The sequence below is a fragment of the Castor canadensis genome, chromosome 11 (assembly GCF_047511655.1).
Source record: "Castor canadensis chromosome 11, mCasCan1.hap1v2, whole genome shotgun sequence".
NCBI classification, from domain to species: domain Eukaryota; kingdom Metazoa; phylum Chordata; class Mammalia; order Rodentia; family Castoridae; genus Castor; species Castor canadensis.
The window spans coordinates 2728122-2753144 of NC_133396.1; the positions used below are offsets into that span (position 1 = coordinate 2728122).

General features: G+C 54.4%; 2 protein-coding genes across 11 annotated transcripts in view; one reads left to right on the top strand and one right to left on the bottom strand.

The window, feature by feature from the left end:
- The window catches only part of Ccdc40 (coiled-coil domain 40 molecular ruler complex subunit), a 48579-nt gene extending 47083 nt beyond the window's left edge, over positions 1-1496 (bottom strand). For all 3 annotated transcript variants that reach the window (XM_074044956.1, XM_074044957.1, XM_074044958.1), the window contains exon 1: positions 955-1496. In XM_074044956.1, the coding sequence (XP_073901057.1) occupies positions 955-983 (29 nt within the window). In that variant the 5' untranslated portion in view covers positions 984-1496. The remainder of the gene's footprint in view (positions 1-954) is intronic.
- An 80-nt stretch (positions 1497-1576) lies between these two features.
- Positions 1577-25023, top strand: part of Tbc1d16 (TBC1 domain family member 16) — a 76927-nt gene continuing 53480 nt past the window's right edge. For 5 of the 8 annotated variants that reach the window (XR_012438404.1, XM_074044959.1, XM_074044963.1 and 2 more), the window contains exons 1-3: positions 1580-1666; positions 18963-19194; positions 20840-21437. Coding sequence is in view for 7 of the 8 variants with exons in the window: in XM_074044959.1 (XP_073901060.1) it covers positions 19023-19194; positions 20840-21437 (770 nt within the window). In the remaining variant the exon portion in view is untranslated. Of the gene's footprint in view, positions 1667-17669; positions 18283-18962; positions 19195-20839; positions 21438-25023 lie in introns of all 8 variants that reach the window. The other 3 variants (XM_074044962.1, XM_074044961.1, XM_074044960.1) reach the window with 3 other exon arrangements.

Here is a 25023-nt window from a genome sequence, read left to right on the forward strand (position 1 = left end):
CTTTCCCTCTGCCTCCCAAGTCAAGCACTGGTGTGATTTAAGGTACACCTGTTTTTTTTCAGCTTTTTTATGCACTCAACCAACCCCCACCAAAAAAAATTAGAGATCACAGTATACGTATTGGCTTCTGTTTTTGTTGGTTTGTTTTGGCAATGCTGGGATGGAATCTGAGGCCTGGTGCATGCTGGGCAAGCACTGTTCCCCTGAGCTACATCCTCTGTCTGCCATTATTTTACATTTACCCTTCTCAGTGATGTAACCTGCACCTCTTTCCTTGCCAGTACAATACACACTAAACTATTTTTTAAAAAATGAAACAACACAGACGTGTCTAAGGCAAAAGATAGGACCATTTAAATCGCTTCTAACGTTTTACACAAAGCATAGAAGAGCACAGAGCTGGCTGCCCAACCTTCACCTCACCAACCCCACTTAGGTGCACTAAGTGCAAGCACAGGGGCCCCAGACAGCGTTGACCCGAGGTCCTCCCCAAGGTCCCTGTCCCCCCAAGCATGTGACATGGATCTAGTCTTGCAGGAGGAAGGTGCAGAGCTGGGCAGGTCCCTGTCTCAGCAACTGTAACCCACGCAAGGTCTGGGCACCATCCCATAGACCCAAGCCCAGCAGTGCAAGCCGGGGACAACCAAGCCCGGAGGTTGTCATGGTTACTGCAGGGCGCGCGAGCCTCGGGTCTTCCGAGGGAGGCCAGAGCTGCGAGTGGGGGAAGAGGGCGGGAGAGGACAAAGAACCCGAGGTGAGATGGGAGCAGGGGCATGAGGAGGGCGGTGGCCGGGGAGGGTCGGAATGGCCGAGAAAGTGGGGCAAAGAAGGGACAGAGGCGGGAGGGATGGGAGATGGCGGCCAAGGGAGCCACACGGAGGCTACTCAGGAGCAGACGGTCGAGGAGCATGTCCTGGCCGCTCCAAAATCCGAAATCCCCTCCACCGGGTTTACCCGCTAGTCTGGTCGCCGGGCTCCGCCATCTCGCGTTGCTAGGCGACGCCGTCAACATCCGGCTGAGCCGGGACCACGCGCGCGAAGAGGGCAGGGGCCATTGTGCCATTCACGTGCACACGGCACCCGCCATCTAGACACGTAAATATGGTAAAGCATCGAAATGCCTTTCCTCCATCGCCACCTGTGCCCGAGCTCTGCCCTGCCCGGATTCAGCTCCCGGAGGGCGACAACGGTGCCAACGTGCGCCCAGCCGCGCACCCCCGATGCCCAGGGACCCCCCCCGGGGACGACCCCTGACCCCAGGGTGGCAGGTGTCAAGAACCGGGCTCCCGCTCTTCCCCCTCCATCCTTGGGGGGCTGCGCGCCCCTCACCCCCCACCCGGGGGTCCTGGCGGGGAATCCCCAGCACCCAGCGCCTCCTCCTGGGTGTCGTCCCGGCCTCCTCCGGAAACGCAGGGCGCAAACGCAGGGGGAGTTCCCGCTGGGGACCCGGGTGGCGGGCGAGGCCTGCAGCTCAGCCGGCCGGGACGAGGGCCCGGGCCGGGGTCGGGAGGCGCGCGGGGCGCCGGGCGGGGCGCGGGGCGGGCTGGGGGCCGGGCCTTCCCCGCGTGTCCCCGCCCCGCGGAGCCTCACTGGCGGCGGCGGCGGCGGTGGCGGAGGTGGCGGCTCCCGGAGCCGGCGCGAATCCGGTCCCCGCGGCGGGATCCGGGTGGGTATCGGATCTGGGTTGGGGTCTCGGGGGTGAGGTCCGAGGGGTCCACTGGGGACAGGGCGGCGCCCCTTGGCTGGGGGCCGGGCTGGGGGCGCGCGGGGCGCATGGGCCTGCGGGCGCGGAGGCGCGCGGAGCGGGGGCGTTGCGGAAGGACCCGGATCCCTCCGGGGACACCCCGGGGACTCCCGCCACCGTGGGAGTGGGCCTCGTTCGGGGAGACTCGGTCCCCGCCTGTCCTGAGCCATGGGCCTGGGAACTTTCGGTCTTTGTCTGTGTGGATCTTCAGAGCAGGCCAGTGGGAACTTGCGGGGTGCTGGCGCTGGCCCGCGCGGACCCCCCACCCCCAAAGCGGGCGTGGCGTCCCGTCCATCGGCCAGCGCGCCCAGCGTTCCCGGCCTGCAGGGTTGGACCCGCTGGGCTGTTAGGATCCACACGTCAGGATGGACTCACTCCCTTTTGGCCTGGGCCTTCTCCCCGTTCTTGCCTGCAGGAAAGAAAGGATAGAAGAAAGAAAGAAAAACGAGCAATTTAAGATGGCTAAAAATAACCCCAGGAACCCTGCCAGAAAGCAGTGAATCTTAAAATCCTGTTATTCCCACCCGCGAAAGTTGGTTCGTATGTTGGCCGCAACCTAGCTCAGAAAAAGAAGAATAGAAACGACTTAGTGAGAGTCTCTCCCGCTACTGAAAGTCTCTTTCCTCCCTGTAAATAAGTTTTTGTTTTTTTTTTTTTTTTTGGCCTCTGTCAAGTTCATAGTGGAAGCTGGGCTGATTGGTGTTCCTGTGACTCCATCCTAAGTATCTGCTTGCTTTGTTACCTGAAACACTTCATCCTTTTATCTAGAAAGGAGTGGGCCATGGGGTGATGTGGTGGGGCGGAAGGGCAGAGTGGACTGGGGAGCTCCATTCCAAATCTTTCACCTGCTGATGGGAGAACTTGAAAGAATCTGTGTGTTAGTTTTAGAAATTCCCTAGAAGCATTAAAACCAATAGTGAATATTAACCACTTTCAAGAACCATGAAAGCTTTTGCAAATAAGGGATTGTTAAGACGGTGAATATGGCATTAACTTCGAAGTTCCTTGGTGGCTGGCTGTGTCCGAAGGCTCATGGTGGGCTGTGTGGCCACTGTGGGGTGTTTGTAGCCACTGTGGGGTTTTTTTTCAGCCCATTCTTTTGCATGTGCAGTGTTCGTGGTAAACAGAATCTCAGAATACAGAAGTTCTTCCCCAGGAGTTATTTAATCCTGCAGCAATTGTGGTGGCTGTGTTAACTGCTCCTGATTATTACATAGGAACTTGTTTCATGCGCAAAGCAAACCCCTGAGCGGGACTGTGGTGTATCCTCATTTTCTGTGGGAACCCCAAGACTTCCCCAGGTTTGTGCAACTAGGAGTGGACCCAGCACGGCCTCAGGCACAGGATGTCCCAGCTTCAAAAAGCCTATGCCTCCCTTTCTGTAACTGGACCCACATTTGCACACACACACTTTGCTAAGTGATTCACAAGAAGGCAGAGAAGCAGGATGCATCCACGTCATCACTAGTTCTCTGTGAAACTGATCCCAGGCTTCAGAATGAAGGCGTCTGAGGAACAGCCCTTGGGTTTGTAGAGCCTGCCTGCAATTGCACTGGGCCCCCTGCCCCCAGTCTTGACCAGCAAGGTGCAATGGTTATAACATGGTCTCCTGAGATAGACCACTGGGTTCAAATAAACCTTGCCACCAGTGACTAATTCCTCTGTGCCTTGGTTTCCCGCCTGTAGAATGAGAATAATACTGTCACTTCAAAGGATTACCAAAAGCCCCAAGTGCTTTTTTTTTTTTTAACCAGTTTTAATTACTGTTAATGGCCATCCTTGGACTTTTCACATTTAGCTAGCTTGGTAAAATCACCAGGGTTTTGTTTTCTGACTCCTTGCGTGTGTGGTTCCTCGGGTGAAAAGCTGATCTGGATTTCAGATGTGGAATTCAGCCTTTGGCCTGTTTACAGTCTTCTCTTTGTAACCTGGCTGGGGGCCCGGCCCCTTCAGGCTGTTCTGGGGACCAGGACAGACCAGGTTGCCTGGCATCACAAAACTCCTCTAAAATTTTAGCTTGTCGCTCCCTGGGACTGGGACTGGGACTATTTTGAGATCTGAGTCTGCTCTGGTGAGAATTGCATAGTTAGTGTCATACAATGTCAAGGTGCAGGGGAGGAGGGCGCCTGCTGTACAGGATTTATAGCGGGAAGGGGATTTTTCTGGTGCATGGGGTATGAAACATCATTTGGGTGGCATTTGTGTTTCGTCCATGCGGTTGATAAGCCCAGTGCAGAGGGAAGAAAGCACACGTTGGTAATCTTTCCAAAAGCAGGGAAAAGGAGGCTGAGCATCTTTTTCTGCTCGCTTTGTTCACCAGAGATGTTTTTGATTTCCTGTTGACCTTATTGTTATCCTTGATGCTGTGTGACCTTTGGGCACCTAGTTTTGCCTCTGTGATGACTCTGCTTTTAGGAGCTGTCGGGTGAGATCTGATCCGAAATACATCCTTTACTCATTTACATAACCATCCTCAAAGGATGAGAGAAATCGGGCCACGTGAGGACAAAGTTCAGTTTCTGCCATATGGAGAGTGCAAGGAAAGGGACAGAAAGCATCCACACCCACTGTCCCCTTGAGGTGCATGTCCTTCTCTTGTGAGCCTGGGCGGCGAGTACACACAAGTGTTTGAAGCCGATGTGTAGAGCAGGTGACCCGTATGGACATAAATGCAGAGACTTGGAGGACATTTCCAGTCCTTCTATCTTGGCCATTCGAGAGGCCACCATCCTGTATGTGCTAGCTTGCACTTTTTGGCTCATTTTAGGCTGGTTTATCCCTGACGAGTGTCTCAACTCAGCAGTCTGTAGTTGGTCACTACCCCCTGTCATTCTGGAGGTGAGGGGACGAGCATAGTGTCCTTTGCCACCCTCTCACCATTTGCTTTCTGTGACTAACGTGCCTTCTTTAAGCAAGATCAGGGCTGATGCTTTTTGGGGTGTTGGCCCTATGCTGCCCCCCCAAGTCTGGTTTGTTTTGTGGCGATTGCTACTACATTAGTACAGACAGTGAGAGCTGTGGGTGTCTACTTTGGTTTGGGCCACTCGGTTTCCTGGCTGGCTTTGCCTCCTTCTTGCCTTGGGTTTAGTTCTTCCTCCAGCCCAGAGACTGGCTCACATCCAAGTTCAATTTCTCCTTCCTGGCCCAACTCCCTTGGCCCTTTGGGGAAAACAGGGTGTTTGCATTTGCAGTGAAGAAACACAAAGCAGATGGTCTCTCCTTGGAGGCGCAGGCTCTGGGATTTTCCAGGGAAGAGCCACACAATCAGTGACAGTCGGACAGTCGGAGGAGAAAAGTCACACTCAACCGGTCTCCAGGTTTCCCCCAGCCCCGTTTTGTTGACTGTCGTGCCATGTCTCAGGGTCTTTTCTTTCCTAGTAAATGGTCCAAGTTTTCAGCACCGGTGTTAGTTAACACCTTCGACAGTTCACATACGAGTTGGCTGTGCCGGTCTCACTTGTACTCCGGGGCTTCTTTGCACCATGACTTTTCCCACGGGAGCGCTGCAGGCGAGGCTGGTGCACAGAAATACCTTTCTCTGCTGTGTTAGTCCACATCTGGAAGCTAACTGCAGCTCAGAGGATCAAGGGCTCCCTGGATAACAACACTGAAGGGGACCTGGCTGGGGACCTGGAGGTGACATGGCTGGCTGAGGAGGGGGAGTTCAGGCCTCATCCGAGGGGCACCACAGCAGGTGTTTTATGGGAGGAAAGCCATCCTTATGTGCTTGTGTCTGGTTCGTGTTTAACAAGGCCTCACCTTACCCTGCTCTTTGTTGCTTGGGCTTCTAGGGCAAAGCAGATGAGCTGCTTTCTGCCAGCTACATGGCAGGTGACCCAAGCTCAGGGCATTTTGCTCCTGAGCAGTCTGACCATGACTAGGCCAGAAGAGCAATGAGCTGCGGGCTTTGTCCTATGACTTTGTCCCCAAGTGTCATGTGGCCTTTACTCTTCCTATGGCAGCGAGCTGTGGTCATCTGTGAGCATAGGATGTCGCTCAGGTGAGCTGGCATTGCTAGGGCAATGCGGCACCAGGATTGGATCTGTCTGTGTGGCTGCTCATCCCAGCAACTGACCTGGGGTGGCCCAAGGCTGGCACACAGCACGGAGGCTGGGGCCATGTCTCTCCCAGGGACTGCAGACTGCCTGTCACTTGGTCTTCCTAGGACGGTTCTGAAAGAGGCTTTTGCCCCTTTGCTCTTGTTTGTCTCTTGGGAGCTGATGGAGCCCTTTATGCCAGGACAGGGAACCAGGCTTGCAGTGAGGAAGCTCCGAGGGTAGCCCTGCTGTGGGAGCACACAGCTCTCTGCTCTGCATCCTTGCTGCTCTTATGGACGTCAGGGCCAGGCCCCCTCCTCTCCAGGGCTCTCAACCCCAGTCCTCACCGCATCACCTCAAGGACAGTTGCTCAGCATGGTATTTGATGGTTGATGAGTGAGCAGTGCAAAGCCTCCTGGGAGTTGAAAGTTGGCCCCACACAGGGTCCTCACCTTGATGTGGTCAGCAGAAGAATAGACTCCAAAGATGTCCACGCCCTGATCAGGGACGTGTTCCAATGTGAGGTTACGGCAAAGGAGGATTGGAGTTGCAGGTGGAGTTGAGGTGGCTCTGCAGCTAAGCTTGAGAAGGGAGTGGAGCCTGAGTTCTCCCTCCTGCTGCAATCACAGCAGCCTTGAAGGTGGAGGAGGGAGGCAGAGAGCAGGGGAAAGGGCCAAGAGCCAAGGAGTGCAGGCCTCTAGAAAGTGAAAAGGCAGGAATCGGATTGTCCCTGGTGTCTCCAGAAGGACACAGCCCTGCTCAGACACTGGTTTTAGCCCAAGGAGACCCATTCCAGACTTCTAACGTCTAGAGCTGCAGGATGGCACATCTGTGTCATTTTAAGCTGCTAGATTTGTGGGAATTTGGTACAGTAATCATAGAAATTGGATGCACCCGGGATGGGAAGCTTTTGGAAAGAAGCTGGGACGAGCGTCGTGTCATTTTTGGTTTTCTGGTGACTTCGCCTCTCTCCACATCTAGGAGGACTCTCTATTGTAAGATAGGAATCTCCCGGTCTCACGCCTTGAATTCTGGGTAGTAAATGTCTTAACTTCACTCCTCACCCTCTCCACGACTAGAGGAGTCACGAAAGCTGCTTCAAGACCACGTTTCAGTGGCCAGCGGCTCCTGCCAGGGCAGAGGGCGCTCCTGTGGTAACAGCTGCCCATGCTCCAGCCGGGCATCAGGGCCTGTCTGACCAGGGCTGTGCAGGAAGCCATCTGCTGCCCCTTCCAGCCCTGCTCTGGGTCCCCTCCCTCCCCTTCCCGCCCTCTCCCCACGCCTCCTCCTTTACTTCCCCCACCTCCTCTCTTGGGGCTTCGGCCATGTCTTGCCAATCTTTCTCCCTCAAGTGACCCCACACTCCAGCCACCTCGAGACTCTCCTGAATTTAGCTGCTCTGAGCCCCAGGATCTTTCTCTTTGGAAAAAGTTCACTGCTGGGAACCTGGGGTTCGCAAAGGTGTCCTAATTTTCACAGAGCTGCAGGTTAACGGGAAAGAAGGGCTCTCCGCAGAGGCTGTTTTTGTTTTATGAGTGAGTGTATTTTTGTTGGGGGGAAGCCAAGTCTTTTTTTTTTTTTCTTTCCAGTTGCACAATAATCTTTTGCAAAAATCTGGTACTTCCTAATGGTGACCCATGACTGACACCAGCACAGGATTCAACTGGTAACGTTAAAACCAAATTGCACGTTTGCTTCCTACCCTTTCCAGGCACTGAGCTGTTACTCTGTTTCTGTACACTCCAGCTGATCCACAGTCTAGAGCTTGGCTCCTCTCCATCTCTGTGTTCTTTGTGCCAACTGCCAGGTTGGCACCGCCGTCCTCTCCATCAACAAAAGCAAGGCGTTGGAACCCACTGGGGATGGTGGGATTCTGGTAGGCACAGCCAGAAGGAACCTCTCCCAGATGTCTTGCACGTGGGAGTTTGTGATCTAAAACCAGCCACACTGACACGGTTGTAAGCAGTTTCAAGAAAAAAAGAAATATATCACAGGAGCATATTTGGGGAGACGAGGTTCCTGCTGTTGCCAGGGATCCACTGCCATTCTCAGGACTGGTGGTGATGGTCGCTGCTCCTTTGGCTCAGGTTACTCCAAGTCTGTGCCTGAGGTTGGAAAGCCAGGTGTCTGTGCACAGTGCAGTCTTCTCTGGGACTAGCTTGCTTTGCGACTGGGAAGCTCCACTGACCTGATGGCGTTTGAAGACTGTGCTCCAAGTTTACCATGAGAAGTTAGCTGTCCTGTAGAAAGAGCCCGAGGCCACATAAAGGGACCTGGGTGTCCTGTTGTCCCAGCCCTCTGGTCTGGGCAACTTTTCTGGAATCTGACTTCCTTGTCTTTGAGGAGGAAGTTTGCTCCCTGTGACCCCAGGTGCCCCTAAGGTCATGGCCATAAACGGCTCTGCACTGCTGTGCTCAGGGCCACTGAGGGTCCCATGCACGGATCCCAGAACATCAGGAAGACCTCCCTCAGGCCACTTGGGCTGCTTGAGGCCATCCCCACCCCAGGAATCCCAAACTCGCTTTGAGGTGCTGGTCTCCCTGCCCACCTCTAGCGCCCTCCTGTTTTACTGTATTCACACAGGGCTCCACCCTTGGCCTGCATCTCTGGATGCAAGCTTCCAGGTCTCAGACTCTTTTAAAAGATTTTATTTTATTATTCCCCAGCACAGGAGATCCCATTGGTCTTTGTTGTTTTTAGTTAAAGACTACTTTTTTAAGAGCAGTTTTAGTGTCACAGCAAAAGTGACTGGAAGACACAGCAATTGCCCATATGGCCCTAGCCACACCTGCATGGCCTCCCTGTCACCGTCACTCTCCCCCCTAGAGGGGCACATTTGTTCTAATGGATGAACCTACATGATTCATGCTTATACCCACCCCACTGTTTACCTGGGGTTCAGCCACAATCTGGACAAAAGTATTCCAGTGTGTTCTTAGGCGGGGTTCACTGACCTAAAACTCTGCTCTGCTGTCCGCTGCCCTCCCTCTGAACTCTTGGGGACCGTGGATCATGTTTTCCTTCCTCCCTCCCATCCCCGCCTGTCTCACCACCAGGACCTGGCCTCTGCTGTCCCTCATTGTGTCCCTAAGAACCAGGGACCAGGTGGAGGTTAGCCCGTGTCACCCTCTCTCCTTCCCTTCCTTCCTTCTTTCTTTCAGTGGGGTCTTACGGTGCATTCCAGGCACACCTCAGCCTCCTGAGTGCTGGGATTATAGGCATGCACCATCACACCTAGCTCTTTTTTTTTGGTGGGATTGGGGTTTGAACTCAGGGCTTCATGTTTGGCTTCATGTTTACAAAGTAGGCACTTTACAGCTTGAGCCACACCTCCAGTCCAGTTTTGCTCTGGTTACTTTGGAGGCAGGTCTTGTGAACTATTTGGTTGGCCTGGCCTCCTGATCTCAGCCTCAAGAGTAGCCAGGATTACAGACATGAGCCACCAGTGTCCTGATTTTTCTTTTCTTTCCGAGGCAAGTTCTCACTAGGTAGTCCAGACTGGCCTTGAACTTGCAATCCCCCTGCCTTCCCCTCCCCGGTGTGCTCACCACCACTACTCTTTTTTAACTGTCTCCATAGATTTTTTCTTCTCCAGAACATCATTTACAGATTGAGACCATCCCTTAACCAAAATGTTTGCGATTAGACGTGTTTTGGATTTCATGTTATTTTGGGTTTTTGTAATATTTGCATATTCATGATACAATATCTTGGGGGTGGGTCCTAAGATAAACAAAACCGTTTCCACTTCATGTATATACCTTATACACATAGCTTGAGGTAATTTGATATAATATTTTTGGTGTGCTTGTGTTTTAACTGTGACCCTTTACATAAGGTCAGGTGTGGAATTTTCCACTTGTGGAATCACATGGATGTTGAGAAGGTTTTGGATCTAGGAGCATTTTTGATTTTTGATTTTTGGACTAGGGATACTCTACCTGTAATTGGAGTATGCTACATGGAGTTCTCTCTCTCTCTCTTCTTTATTTTGGTGGCACTGGGGTTTGAACTCAGGGCTTTGCACTTGCAAAGCAGGCCTCTACCACTTGAGCCACCAATCCATTTTGCTTTGGTTATTTTGGAGATAGGGTCTTTCGAGGCTGGCTTCAAACCTCAATCCTCCAGATCTCAGCCTCCCAAGTAGTTAGATTTACAGGCATGAACCACTGGTGCCCAGCTTACATTGGTTTCTCTTACTTAGCAATATACATTTAAGATTTCTTTTTGTATTTTCATGGCTTGATAACTCAGTTCTTTTTAGTGCTGAGTAATATTCCATTGTCTGAAAATACCAGAGTTTATTTATCCATTCCCCTGTTGCAGGGCATCATGGTTGCTTCCAGGTTTTGGCAATTATTAGTAAAGCTGCTAGGGTTGCGTGCAGTGGCTCACGTCTGTAATCTTAGCTACTTTCATGACAGAAATTGGAAGGACTGAGGTTCCAGGTCAGCCCAGGTGAAAAGTTGGCAAGATGCCCTTCTCAACAACAAAACCCCGGGCATGGTGGTGAGCCTGTAATTTCAGCTACTCGGGAGGAGGATCCTGGGTCTGAGGCTGGCCCCAGGCAAAAATTGAGAGACCCCATCTGAAAAATAACTAAGAAGAAAAAGGGCTGGACGTGTGGTTCATGTAGAGCGCCTGCCTAGTAAGCTCGAGGCCCTGAGTCCAAACCACACACTGCCAAAAACAAAAATAAAATAAAGCTGCAATAAACACCCGAGAGCAGACTGGATTTTTTTTTTTTTTAGCACAAATTTTGGAGTTACAGAAAAATGAGCAGAATGTGCAGAGAGAGCGCTCTAAAACCCCAACCATGTTCTCACAGTCTTTTTTGTGTGTGTGGCCACTTATGTAACAAAATTTACCACTGTAACCATTTCTAAGCATATATTTCAGTGACATTAAGTCCATTTGCAGTGCTGGGTGACCATCACCACCCTCGGTCCTAGAGCTATCTCAGTCCTGTGCTGAACGTCAAGCCTTGCCAGCCTGCGGCCTGCTCCTCGCCCTTCTCCCCCACGGCTCCTGCCGGGACCCCTTCCAGATGGCTCTGGGGCCCCAGTTTCCCCTCCTGTCGGCTCAGCAGAGGTGCCTCCCTCCCCAGCACTGCCTAAGGCGGGACACAGGTTATCCTCCGCCTGGTCTCTGGTTCTTAGGGGTACACTGAGGGCAGTGGAGGCCATCCATGTCCTCATGGTGAGGCCGGCGGGGGCCGGGCACACGGGGCTGTTCTGTGGCAGGCATGGTTTAATGCCCAGGGCCGCCTGGGGGACAGTGGCCCCGCACCAGTTACGGGCCAGCTGCAGATGGGCTGCTGCCCTGGAGCCACGTAAGGCCCTGCCGTTCACGTGGTCAGCACCAGCAGGTGCCATGGAGGGAGCGGGATCCCTGCAGTCATTATTTGTGCAGCTGGAGAACAGAGCAAAGCTGATAACAGCAGAGCGCACGTGCTCGCCCGTGGGATTGTACATCTGCCGTGTGTGGCGTGGGAAGCCCCGCACCTGTGCCTAAGGTTGGAGCCGCCCTGGTCCCAGTGCTGATCCTGGGGCACCACGATCCTCTTCCCGGTGTGGTCCCCGCGTGGTTTGACCCTGTGGGATCGGCTAAGTTAGGGTGCAGCCCATGTGGGTCATGCGCTGGAGTGGAAATCCAAGGAGCCAGTGCTCGGACAACCCGGGTGTCGCGCTGGCTCTTCTTACTGTGTGGTGGCAGGTGTGGTGTCCACAGGAAGCTGTATTGTGAGCTGGGTGGTGGGAGGGACACTCGTGGTAGAGCCTGGCACAGTGGCCAAGGCAGCAGGCCCTTTCTGGAGCCTGGTGGCAGCTCTGGCTCCTTGCTGGACGGGGCGCCCGGACAGATGGGCTTTGCATTCTGAATGGCAGGACGCAAAATCCTGCAAGACTGGGGTCTTAGGGGGACGTCGCTGGGTGACTGTGAGCAAGGAACTTGCGGAGCCTCCATCCTGGGCCTCAGGAGGAAGCCGTGGTTCATGGGCTCAGAACTGCTGGGGCCTGGGCCCAGTCACCACAGGCTGGTGGCAGACGCGGGCCCGTCATTGACAGTGCGCCCCGTAGGGTCTGTGGCAACTGATCGGAGAAGTGTGTGCCTTTCCACAAACATACAGTGGTAACGGTGCTGTCTGTGGGGGACGGCATGATCTGACCCCCACAGCAGGCAGCCAGATGCTCGAGTTACGTGTTGATGGCCCGAGGACCTCCGATTGCGGTGTGAGGGCACAGGGTGCTTGTCCTGTGCTCGCTGTGGGAGAGGCTGCGGGTGCAGGCCAGATGGGCGCCATGCCACGTGGGTCTCCAGGTCACAGCCAAGACCCCCACTGTAGCATTTGCCATAAGTCGTGTATAACAAGCATCGCACAGTCATTGATTTCCTTGTTCTTATCAGATAACCGAGTAAGTAAAACAAACAGGTAAAACCCGCAGGAACCCTCAGAAAACGGGCTGGTTCTTTAGTTAACATCAGAGGCCTTTTCAGGGTAAATACACACTTTGAATTAAGCTTTTGGAAATATCAGAGGTAGTTTATTGAACATGAAAGCCGTAAAAAAGTAGAGTAAGCCTGGGGCCGTGGCTCAGCTGGTGGATCAACTGCCTAGCAAGCACGAGGCCATGAGTTCAAACCCCAGTACCTCTCCCCCCCCAAAAAAAAAAAAAGTAGAATGAAGTTTAAAGCAATCGCTAACAGATTTCAGATTTGGGACAATGATATAAAGTATAAAAGAATACACCTGATCTAAGCCAAAAGACCGAGAAGCGACTGAAGTATAAAGCAATTAAGGAAATCACTGAAGACAGTTTAATATCAGTTTGCATAAACATTTAGAACTTCCGTCCTTCAAAACAGGTAATGCAATTAAAAGGCAAACAGTGGATTGGGAAAACTGCAGCCAGTATGGCAAAGGATTACCGCCTTCCCCATAAAGAGATCTTTTGTAGCAGTTGGTGTGGTGGCAGATGCCTGTGACCTCAGCACTGGGAGGCTGGGGCAGGAGGATCACGGTTCAAGGTGAGCCTGGACTACGTAGCAAGGCCCTGTCTAAAAAAAAGAGTTCTTACGTAGCAAGAAGAATTGCAGCCCCAGGCAGAAGCATTGCGACAGTTCCAGGGTACACGTGTGTAACCGCTTTCCAACTGCCCAACTGGCAATGCCTGAAATCCCTGGTAGTGCCACTACCAGTCTGGACATCCACTGGCCACCATGTGTCAGGGTCCAGTTCCTCCCAGGGAAATAGTTGGGAACCCCAGAAATTATGCTCCAGAAGTAATGAGATTGCAGGTGCAGATTTGTGTATGAAAACACAGTTTATTATTTAAATAGTAACCACTCGGGCCAGGCGCCCTGGCTTGTGCCTGTAATCTTAGCTACTCACGAGGCAGAGATCAGGAGGATGGCAGTTCGAAGCCAGCCCAGGGGAAATAGTTCTCAAGACCCTATCTCGACAAAAACCATTATAAAAAAAAAGGGCTGGTGGAGTGACTCAAGGTGAAGGCCCTGAGTTCAAACCCTGGTACCACAAAATAAATAAGTAAATAAATATAAATTAAATTAAATAACCACTTAGAAACCAAATGTCCAGTGGTGGTGGCTGGTGCCTCCTTGTAATATATCCAGCTATTAAGATGGAGGGTGGCTTTTTTGGGGGGGGCGGGGTCATTCTGGGTTTTGAACTCAGAGCCTTTGCACTTGTGAGACAGGTTCTACCAGTTGAGCCACATTTCCTGCCTTTCTTGCTCTGGTTTCTTTGGAGATGGGATCTCGCTTTCTGCCCAGGCCATCAAGGGCTTTGATCTTCCCGCTTAAGCTTCCCAGTGTTGCTGGGATGACAGGTGCTTGCCACCACACCTAGCTTTTTGTCGCGATGGGGTCTCGAGCCAGGTGAGGGTGCCATCTCTTGTTTTGAACTTCGTTAGAAATGTGACCTGTTAGTTTAAATAATAGAAAATGCACACGTAGTTTTGGATCATGTGGTCTAGGGGTTGCATGTTTATTTGTACTTCTCAGGACATGCGTCAGAATTTTTCAACTGTGTGGTGCTGGGGGTCAAACCCAGGGCATTGTGCACTAGGCAAGTGCTCCACCCCAGAGTCACCACCCCAGACCAAAACAAGGCTTTTTTTTTTTTTCCTCCCTGTCAGTTTGTATTTTAAGACAGGATTTTACTATGAACCCCAAATTGTCCTCCAATTCGAGATCCTCCTGCCTCAGTGCTGGGATTACAGGTGTGTGCCACCACTCCCGGCACAGAAAAAAAATGTTTTAAAACTTTGAAAGCATAGGTTGAGGGTTCTCCCTTTCTAGTCTGATGGGACCAGAGGAAGGAAGCAGGTTTAATTTAGATGACACAGGCTCAGTAAAAAGCAAACATTATAAAAAATAAGTAAGAAACGTCTCAGGAGAGTAAATGACCCTGGCTAATATTTAACAGCCTGTTTTGCCCCCAAGCAGCCACTTCTCTCCAGAACATCCTGGGGGAGGGGTCCTTGTCACCCCGCTGTGCAGATGGGGAGGAGCCTGACGCCCCTCAGAGAACAGAGGTCTCGGGTTCCAGGTTTCTCTGCTGGGCGCTGCCACCTGTTCTCTCCTCTGCAAAACCGCAGGCCACACCTCACGGTGGTGGGAGAGGGAGGGCTGGGCGCTGGAAAATGCCTCCATCGCCAGACATTCCATCCATCGTCCTCAGCCTCGCAGAACCGGGTCACCAGATGGTTTCGGCTTTTGAAAGCAGCTGGGGGCTGTTTGCAGCCAAGCCTGGTGACAGCACTATCTAAGTAGTGCTGTCGTTTTTTTTTTTTTTTTTTCCTTGCAGTGCTGGGGCTTGAACTCAGGGCCTTCACCTTGAGCCACTCCAACCAGCCCTTTTTTGTGAAGGTTTTTTTGAGATAGGGTCTTGAGAACTATTTCCCCAGCTGGCTTTGAGCCGCGATCCTACTGATCTCTGCCTCCTGAGTAGCTGGGATTACAGGCGTGAGCACCGACGCCCTGTGTAAGAAATGGGGTAATTTGGGGCCGTGGAGGTGGTGCACCCAGTGCTGCCCCCCTTGGCCACCACGGAGGCCACAGGCACAGCCACAGCTGGTAGGAACTGAGATGTGTTGCAGCTACACACCAGACTGGGAAGACTTCACAAACGCAAAATACCATCTGGGTGTGTGATACACGCCTGTAATCTCAGCCACTCACGAGGCAGATAGGGTGATTTCCAGTTTGAGGCCGCCCCTAGGAAAAAGGTTAGACCGTATCTGGAAAATACAGGAAAACAAAAAGGACTGGGGTGTGGCACCCCAGTACTGAAGAAGAAAAAGAAAGGTAGAACTACTTACTATACTCTAAAATGATTGTATTTTGGATATGTTGGGTTAAAAAAAACCCATTATTAAAGTTAACTTCACTTGCCTCTTTTCCTTTTTTAAAACGTGGCTACTAGAACATTGTAAGCTGTCTGTGTGGCTCATAGGTTTTTATTAGGTATGACTGCTCTAGAGAAAGGGAGTTCAGCCAGACACCGTGGCTCACACCTGTAATCCCAGTTACTCAGGAGGCTGAGATTGGGAGGCTCGAGGTTCCAGACCAGCCTGGGCAAATGGTTCATGAGACCCCATCTCCACAGAAAAATCTGGGTGTGGTGGTGCACACCCGTCATCCCAGCTACCGTGGAAAGCATGAAGTGGGGGGCTCATGGGCCAGGCCAGCCTGAGCATAAAGTGAGACCCCATCTCCAAGATAACCAGAGCCGAAGGGGTGGAGTGTGGCTCATGTCACCCTGGGTACCTGCCCAGCAAGCACAGAGCCCTGAGTTCAAACCCCAGTGCTGTCAGAAAAGAAGAGTCCGTGTTGTGCGTCCTTAGAACAAGGACGGGGCTTTTTCAGATGATAACTGGGAAATACAACATTTTCTCTTGTGTAGGTTGGGATCTGATTTTTTTTTTGGTGGTGCTGGGTTTGAACTCAGGGCCTTGTACTTGGGCGGCAGGCGCTCTGTCACTTGAGTCACGTCCCAGCCCTTTTTGCTTTAGTTATTTTGGAATACGGAGTCAAGTTTATGCTGGGCCCTCCCGGACCGCCATCGTCCTGCGTAGCTGGGATGTCAGGCGTGAGCCACCGTGGCCGGCACGATGTGACTTGTCAAGGTTTGTAACTTGGGTGTCACGTGTCATGGCGCGCAATGAAGTGTTCAGACGGTAAGTGTCACTGTGGTTAAGATGAGGGAGCACCATCCCCTCAGCCGCGAGCGGCCAGAGGCCACCCCAAGAGGTTGGCTGGGACGCGAAAATGACAGGAAAGTCAAGCGTCGGCCATTCGTGATTATAGTCCCCATGTCATATAGCCACACCCAGGGTGCTTGTCTAGAGCCAGGCTCACCCTGCAAGGACAGAATTGGCGGTCACGTCAGAGGCCGGCTGGCCCGAGGAGCCGAAAGTGTTTCCTCTCTGGCTCTTTGCAGAGTGAGTTTGCTGACTGGCTGCTGGACGGAGGGATGGGCTTTCTTCTGAGACCACCGTGGGAGAGGCCGGGTTAGGAGCCCAAGATGGGGGACCTGGGTGAAGTCCAGGTGTGGAGGAGGTGACTGTAGCCCCGGGCTGTGTCCCCAGGACAGGTGATTGTTGAGGGCGAGTCTGCCGTGGGGGACCTTGGCCAGGCCCCGGGGGCAGGGCAGCTCCTGGCTGGCTTACTGTGATTCAGGACTGACCGCAGCCACAAAGACAACTGAACACACGAGGAGGGGACAGGGAAGGGGCGGAAGTCCAAGTCCCCTCTGAGACAGGCCCCCTGCGTCCTGCCAAGGCAGCTGGGACCCCCCCCACCCCGCCCTCTGCCCCAAAGCTTAGCCAAGCCCAGAGGTGAGCAGGTTTAGGCAGCACCCTCGATCGACTCTAGATTTTTGGAGAAAAGTGACAGATGCAGACAGATCAAAACCCAGCACCCCAACCGTGACACAGTGTGCGAGTGCACACAGAGCAGCACTCAGCACCCAGACTCCAGACTGTCCCCCGCCCCAGCCCCGGGCCACCTCCACCCTACCGTCTAGGGACCGCCTGTGAGTGGAGTCACTCAGTGCTTGTCATTTGTGCCTGGCTTACAGTCACATATGTGCTGAGGGGGGGGGTCCCATGACATTCTGTATGCCCAAGGGACGGTGTAGCCGTATCAGCTTGCGTAAGCACAGTGTGTAGCGTTCGCACAGCAGGTGTCCCTGGTGACAAGTTGCTCGGAACGTCTCTGTCGTTAGCATAGCAGTGTTTCACTGGCATGATGTCCTCAAGCCCCTTCCACAGTGTAGCAGTGTGGAAGGAAGGAATTTCCTTCCTTTTGAGGGATGAATAATATTCCACAGCACCACATTTTGTCGGCAGCTGATAATTTTTATCATATTGGCCTCAGGTGTTTCAAAGAGGTGACACTGAAGCCTCTGTGAGTCGCTCCCAGCCCAGGCCCCTTGCAGGCTTCATTATTTTTATTGCTTTTTTTTTATTGTTGAGCTGGGTGGGGTACCTTGTGGCATTTACAAAAGTTCTTCCAGTATATCAACTATCTCGTACCTGTATTCACTGCCTCCACCATTCTCCTTCATTGCCCCCTGCCCCCGTAGTACTGGGATTTGAACTCAGTGCCTCGTGCTTGCTAGGCAGGCGCTCTACCATTTGAGCCGTGCCCCCCAGCCCATTTTGCTTTAGTTATTTTTTGAGATAGGGTCTGGCTCTATGCCCAGGCTGGCTGGAAGGTGATCCTCCATTTTCCACCTCCTGCGTAGCTGAGACCACAGGTGCACACCACCACGCCCAGCTTTTTCTGGTTAGGATGGGGTCTTGAGAACTCTATGCCAGGCTGGGCTTGAACGGTGACCCTCCTGATCTCTGTCTCCCAAGTAGCTAGGATTACAGGCGTGAGCCACCACGCCCAACCTGGCCCCTGCACACTCTTACGAAGCTGGCCTGCACCTGCCAACCGTGCCCCGAGGCCTGGACGGCCATAACCCATGACCTGGACACAGCACCATGGGGTGCCTGTGCCTTCGTTTGGACAGACGATGTCATGGCTGAGATACCATCCTCGTGCAAACCTCTGCTGATTCTCGCTGCTGCCCAGGCCTTTGGCGGTTCCCAACTGTTGTTGGTGCAAACCCACTGCCGGAGTGTCCTCCCGGTGTCCCCTCCCACGACAGGTTGCAGCGGCTTCTCGAGAGTCTTCCAAATGCTTTGGTCACCAGCTACATCCTACACACACTGGGAACAACCTCCTCAATTGGTGATGGGGTCACGTCACAACACACCCTGAAAATATTCTAAGTCAAGAAGAAAGTATGGCCAAACATCACCAGCGCGGGAAAGGACCCAAATTCCAAAGCTGATGCTTGGAGCTGGCGGAGTGGTTCACGTGGTAGAGCGTCTGCCCGGGAAGCGTGAGGTCCTGAGTTCAAACCTCAGTACCGCCAAAACCTGAAGTTTGGCTTCCAGCTGATGTTGCTTTTGCAGCACCATAAACGTGAGCCACTAGAAGTCAAGTCCCTTTTGATCGTTCTCGGCGTTTTGGTTTTCCTCCTGTGTGACCCCGCGTTTTCTCTGGTGGGACATTGGTTCATCTCGTGGTGCCTTTTAGTTCTTTATGTGTTCTGGATTCTGTTCCTCTTGTTTCTGGGGTTTTTTTTTTGTTTGTTTGTTTGTTTGTTTTAATGATTGTATGGAAACTCAGGTTCTTCAAATACGTGTGACACCCTAGGCACCGGTATGCCGGGAGTACTCAGGGTGGGAGAGGAGGAGGCCAGAGGGACAGGAAGGAGGAAGGGACAAGAGGTGCAGGGAGGAGAGGAGAGGCTCACTGCTGATGGCATGGTGGAAACTGCGCAGGGAGAAACCCGGAGGGTTCTGAGATTGCCCCTTGGAAACAGGTTTCCTGCAGCCTAGCGTTCCCGGCAGGTGATCCGGCAGTGTCTACAAACACTTTTGGCTGTCACACCAGGCAGAGAGGTGCAGTGGCAAGGGGGAGGTTACACCCAGGACAAAGAATGGCCAGCCGAGGTGGAGACCCCGGCCTGCCCTGCGGGTACCCCTGTGCCAGCAGGGCGTCTGATGGCATGAGGCAGGATGCAGCCCCGCAGACGCCCTGCACTGCCCGTGGCCTTGCCCGTGGCCTTGACCGTGGTGTACCCCTCTCTTCCTCCCCAGCAGGTCTGACGAGCCCTGCCTGGGCCCAAGCACGCGGAGGATGGAAACACGTGCCCGGCAATGCCTCTGGGCCGCCTCCTTCGTCGGGCCTCCCCCAAAACCTCAGACCTCCTGACCCTCACTGGTGGTGGGGGGTCCCTCTCGGTCCTGGATGGGGAGATCATCTACTCCAAGAACAACGTCTGCGTGCACCCGCCCGAGGGCCTGCAGGGGCTGGGGGAGCACCACCCAGGTGAGGCGGGAGGGGAGGCCCGAGGTCACAGTCCTGGGGAGGAGAGGGCTCAAAGCTGGGAGTAATAGGAGAAGTCCTCAGGAAGTCACTGGTCCATTTGCCTCTGCCGTGGGCGCTCACCCTGTGGGAATTACGGACCAGGATTCTCTGCTGGCTCTGCAGGGGGAGACATGAAGGGAACTTTCCAGAACTGTGCTGGAACTCTGCATCACCTGCGGCCACTCCGGGCACTCTCAGGCTCCCTGGGGTTCTGAGTCAGGGTCCAGAGGGGCCATGGCCACAGTGCCCAGGAAAGACAGGAGCGTTTGGCTCTAACAAGTCCTGTAGATGACTGGCTGGGCCTCCGGAGGCGGACGGGGTGCTAGATCCAGCTCACAGCGAGCTGCGTGAGTCCCTCAGCCCTGCTGCCCCTGAGGAGGGAACAGTGTGATGCCAGAGGCCTGCACGGCCCTTCGTCATTCGTGTGGTGACATTCAACAAGTAAATGCACCACTTTATTCCTGTGTCGGTGTGTTCCACTGGCACTGCGGCCTTCGGTGGAGGAGGACATAGGTGCTCAGAGAGGCCAAATGGCCCTGGCGCACACAGGGCCAGGCTCCCCACACGCCTTCCTACTGCTCCCTGGGCTGCCAGAGAGTCTTGCTTCCTCTCTTCTCCTGGGGCCGGGGCAGGAGTGCGGCCTGAGGCCCACATGTGCAAATACTTACTTATATCAATGTACCCCAGGCTGGCCTTGAACCTGGATCCTCCTGCCTCAGCCCTCTGAGGGATGGGGTTACAGGCATGGCTACCACGCCGTGTTTTCAAGGTATTTAAAAGCAATGAATGACCTTGAGAAGGGAGCATTTCGCTGTGCAAATTTTGTTTCAATGGAGTCCTAGATGAGTAAGTTATCAAACAGGGCAGAGTTTAAGTTATACTAATGAAGTATTTAAAGAAATGCTCCCAGCTGGGTGTTTGTGGCTCATGCCTGTAATCCTAATTACTTAGGAGGCTGAGATTGGGAGGATCACCATTTGAGGCCAGTGTTTGAGGCCAAGCCTGGGCAAATGGTTTAAGAGACCCCGTTTCCAAAATAATCAGAGCAAAATGGGCTGGAGGTATGGCTCAAGTGGTAGAGTGCCTGCTTTGCAAGCATGAAACCCCGAGTTCAAACCCCAGTACCGCAAAAAATTTAAAAAGTTTAAAAATTTTAAAAAGGAAAAACCCCTTCCTCCAAAACACTGTACTGAAAAGACAAAAAAAAAGTAACAGTGGCACAGCCGATCGGAGAAGGTCAGGCACTGCCATCTTGGATTTGTCCTTGTTGTGAACTGGAAAAGGGCGACCCACGGGCACAGCAGGGCCCGCTGGGCTCACCCAGATATGGGGGCTGAACGCCGGCAGCAGGATGGTCAGTCAGGGGTTCTGAGCCCAGCAGAACTGGTTCTGCGCAACAGGCCGGTGCTCGGGGCCAGTGCCCAGACCTGCTGGAAGTCCACGGGCTTAGAAAATACCCATCACCTAGATCCATGAGTGGCTCAGCCCTGTGCACTGGGGCATTCTGTGTGGGGCAAGACTCGTGCCCTGCCGGGTGCCCCAGGAACAGCCTAAGTTGCTCACAGCCCGCACGGCCTCACTAACCACCTGTGCGTGACTCCCACAGGCTACCTGGGCTTGTACCTGGAGAAGGATGAACTCCTGGGGACCACGCTCATCCTCGCGTGGGTCCCCAACTCCCGCATCCAGAGGCAGGATGAGGAGGCCCTGCGTTACATCACTCCCGAGAGCTCCCCCGTGCACCAGGCACCCCGCCCTCGGCGCCGGCACACCCCAAGCTTGGGGGCTCCCCACCAGGCCTCCCCCATGGAGCCAAGGCCCACCCTGACCCCCAAAGATGAGGATATCCTGGTGGTGGCCCAGAGTACCCAGGACACTGGGCACATCAGCCCATCGCCCGAGGATGGGGAGAAGCTGGCCCAGGGCCCAGGGGTGGACAGTCCCCTCCCCGCCTCAAAGCCAGCCCACAGCGACTCCGGAATCTTATCTACGGTCGGTTCTCAGGATGGGACTGAGGATGGCCGGGAGCCACGGCCCGAGACTGGGGAGGAAGAGGGCTCCTTGGAGCTGTTGGCCGATGGCGTGAGCAGGGGCAGCTCCTTCGACTCAGACTCGGACGCCTTCTCTTCGCCCTTCTGCCTCTCGCCCATCAGTGCGGCTCTTGGAGAGGGCAGCAGCTCAGCGTTCCTGGAGAGCGAGGGCAGGTGAGTTCCGAATTCCGGGGCCCCCAGGTCTGACCCTGGCTGTGGGAAGCGGGCGCCTGGTCACCCTGCCCACCTACCTGCCCAGTCCTGCAACTGCTGCAGGCTCGGGTCCCATCTCTGAGGCCCTGCCAGGTGACGAGGATGCGAAGTGCTGTGTCCTTGCCGTCTTGCAGCTGTCTCTCCCATTTGCAGACTTACCCAGGACTACACGGTAGCCGCCAGGTCTGACCACCCCTGACTAAGGCCATGTCTTCAGGAGTCCTGAGTCCTTCTGTTCTCATGAGGCAGGGAGCACACCAGGCTCGTGACCGGGCCCACTGGGGCTCCTCCAGCCGCAGAGATGGGAATGTAGCCACAGAGACGGCTGTGGACCCACAGGGAGCTGGGGCACCCGGCTCCCTGTGGGTGAACTCTGTGGCATATGCACGTTTTCCTGGGTCACGAGTGGGCAGGAGGTGGACCTGTACCTTGCAGTGGGCTCTCTGGCCTTGGAGCCCAAGGAGAGGACCTTGATGGAGGAGGACTGTCACAGGATTCGCCACTCAGTGTAGTCTGGGTCCTCAGGGCTCACAGAGGTGGGCACACACCAGCCCAGGGAAACAGAGAAAGCCCAGGTGGGCACGTCGGAGCCCAGCATCTCCGTATGCTCTGGACATGATACTTTCTCACTAGATGTAGGTAGATCATGGCGAGAATGACAGGCAGTGGTAAGAGCCGGCTGTCCTTTGCTGGTCAGCACATGCTGTTATTGATGGCCTGAGCTCCACAGGGCACAGGGTCAGCAGGCTGAAGATGGTGTTTCTTTATGCTTTCGGTGACTCCAGGCCAGGGGAGACAGGTCCCAGTCTTATCCCCTTTTCATGGAAGGGAGAAGGGAGGCTTAGAGAAGGTAAGTGGCTTGCCGGAGGGCACCAGCCACTGCACAGCCCGGCCTGGATTTGAACCTTGCTGGGTCTTATTCAGGGCTGGAGCACACACGGTCACGCGGACCACTGTGATAAGCCAGGTGGCCCAGAGCAGGGCAGAGGGACACAGGACGCCTCTCTGGCTCCACCAGAAGGAAGGCGAGATGGATCTTGTCCTGATTTTACTCCGCAATAAGATGTGGTCCATTAGAGCTCCAGAGAGAAGCCATGACTGTTGCAGTTGAGAGCCGTCGGCCGCGAGGACTCCAGGGCCCACTGAGCCTTGCTGAGCCCTGCGGTGTCCTGGCAGGAACTGACTGGGTCTCCCGGTGCGGCTCAGTCAGCGCGCCCCCTGGTGGTGCCATGCTGGCAGTGCAATGGTGTCAGTGGGTGTCCAGGCACCTCAGGGCCTAGGGGGAGCAAAAAGTGTCCTTGCCTCGCCTTCTCCCTTGCTCTGCCCCAGACTGGTGACAGCTGTGGCCTATGGTCTTTGGTTGGGGAAGTAGTGAAAAACTCGAACCAGAACCTGCCCTGTCGGGCAGCCCCACTGGTCAGGAGCTTGGATTTGGGAATGTGGGAGCTGCTTGCTGGCTGAGCCCTGGCACCCCTGGTTGGTGTGAGCCTGTAGCCTCAGTTTCCCCCTGTAAGGAAGGCATAGTAACATTGTGGGCAGGCACACCCAGTTCCCATTCCCCGCCCTCTGCTTGGTGGCTGTTTACCCTGGCTGCTCTGGAGACCCCAAACCATGGACCTTTCACACTGCCCTGATGTCCAGGTGTCTCGGTGGCTTCTGGAGTAGTGATTCTCATCCAGGGTGGAGTCTGTCCCCAGGGGACAAGTGGCACCAACAGGAGGTGTTTTTGTCATAGCTGAGGGTAGGGTGTGGTTGAATTCCAGTGGTGGAGGCCAGGGATGCAACTGGGCTCTCTCTAGTGGCTAAGTGGCCCTTGCTCGCTCTGTGGCCCCACCCTCCTGGACACACCTGTACTTGAGCCCTGGCCTCTTTGTCAACACACTGTACTCCCCGCCGTGGGTTCCCTGACCGCCTCCTGCCCCTAACCAGCCAACGTGTGTGTGAGACTCAGCTCTGGCGGGGCCTTCGTGTGAGCCGATGGGGGACGCTCCTCTCCCTGCACGTCTCTCCCCACGGGGGCCCAGCTTGCCCAAGGCCGCCCACCCTGCCTGCAGCTGTCAGGAGGCACAGTGTGACCTTGGGAAACTGACACCCTGGCTTCACCTGCTGGTTGTGATCTCAGGCACCCGAAACAGATCCACAGGTGTGAAACTCAGCGCAAAGCCCCTTGAAGGGCTGGTCAGTGTGGGGGTTGAGTGTGTGATCAGTGAGCCTGGCCCCAAAGCCAGCTTTCACCAGAGGCTGGCATGGGAGTTGTCACTCGCTCCTGTCCCCCCTTACTATGAAGTGCAGGAAACGCTTTTGGGCCTCACAGCTGCTCATCCTTCCGGCTGCACTCCCTGCCATGGCGTCCCCAACGGGCCCATGGTGCCTGCCCTTCCCTCCCACCTCTGCAGTCTAGCTGAGTGAGGTTCGATGCGCACACTGTGTTTGTCCGTTTTCTGTTCCTATAACAAAACTCCTGAGCCTGGGCGTATATATAAAGAACAAAGGTGTATTTAGCCTACGGTTTAGAACCCTAAGACATCTGAGAACCAGCATCCCCTTGATTCAGCTTCTGGTGAGGGCCCTGTCAGCTACATCACGTCATGGCTGAGGTTGTCAGAAACCAGAGCACGGGGAGGGGCTGGGCTTGCTGTTTTTTGGAGTGGACGGTGCTGTATGGGGTTTGCACTCAGGCGCTCTACAGCTTGAGCCGCACCTCCAGCCTGGGCTTACTGTTTCATAACAACCCTCCAGAGAAGAACAACCGGGAGAACCACATTGATTTCTTCTCAGTGACCTAATGGTCCTGCACTAGGCCCTAGTCTCGAAGGCTCCACCACTTCTCAACACAGCCACTGTGAGGTTCAAGTTCCCAGCACAGGAGCTCTCAGGAGACACAGAGAACACATCCAGTCCCTAGCCCACAGTCAGGAGCAGCTCTGAGCTGGGAAAAGATGGACAGGACAGGCACCCCTCCCTGCCTCCTGGGAGCCCGTGCTTCCATCCAGGGATGGTGTGAACTCACCTGTCTTCAAGTCAGAAGGAGTGTGACGTGGAGGCACAGTGGCCCAGCTCCCACCCTGTCACACGTCACGCACGACAGACTGCCAGACGCTTTCATGTAGAAGGGGGCCCTGGGCTCTCCATTTCTCCAGCTTGCTTTTTCCTTCTTATGCCCAGTGTGCTGTCTTGGGCCCTTGAAAGCAAAGATGGTGCTCCTTGCCCGGTCCTCATCCCCTGTGGCACCTGGTGCTCCATGGCAGGTTGTATTGGATATTTACAACAGCCATCCCCAACTGGATCACTCACGGGAACCCACTGGGCAGCTTCTGAAAGTCCCGATGCCTGACCACATGCAGTCCGCGTAAACCAGCACGACTTGGAGGGGCGGGGTGTCTGAGCCCCAAGGGTTTCCAATTGCAGGAGACTTGAGAACCACCACCGTGAAGTAGTCCTGGAGAGAGAGGAAGGGCCTTGTGTGCTGGGACAGGGCGGGCATCAGGGCCGGGATTGGCTTTGCCTGCACCAAGTGCCCTTCCTGGAGTCAGACAGCCTAGTTACC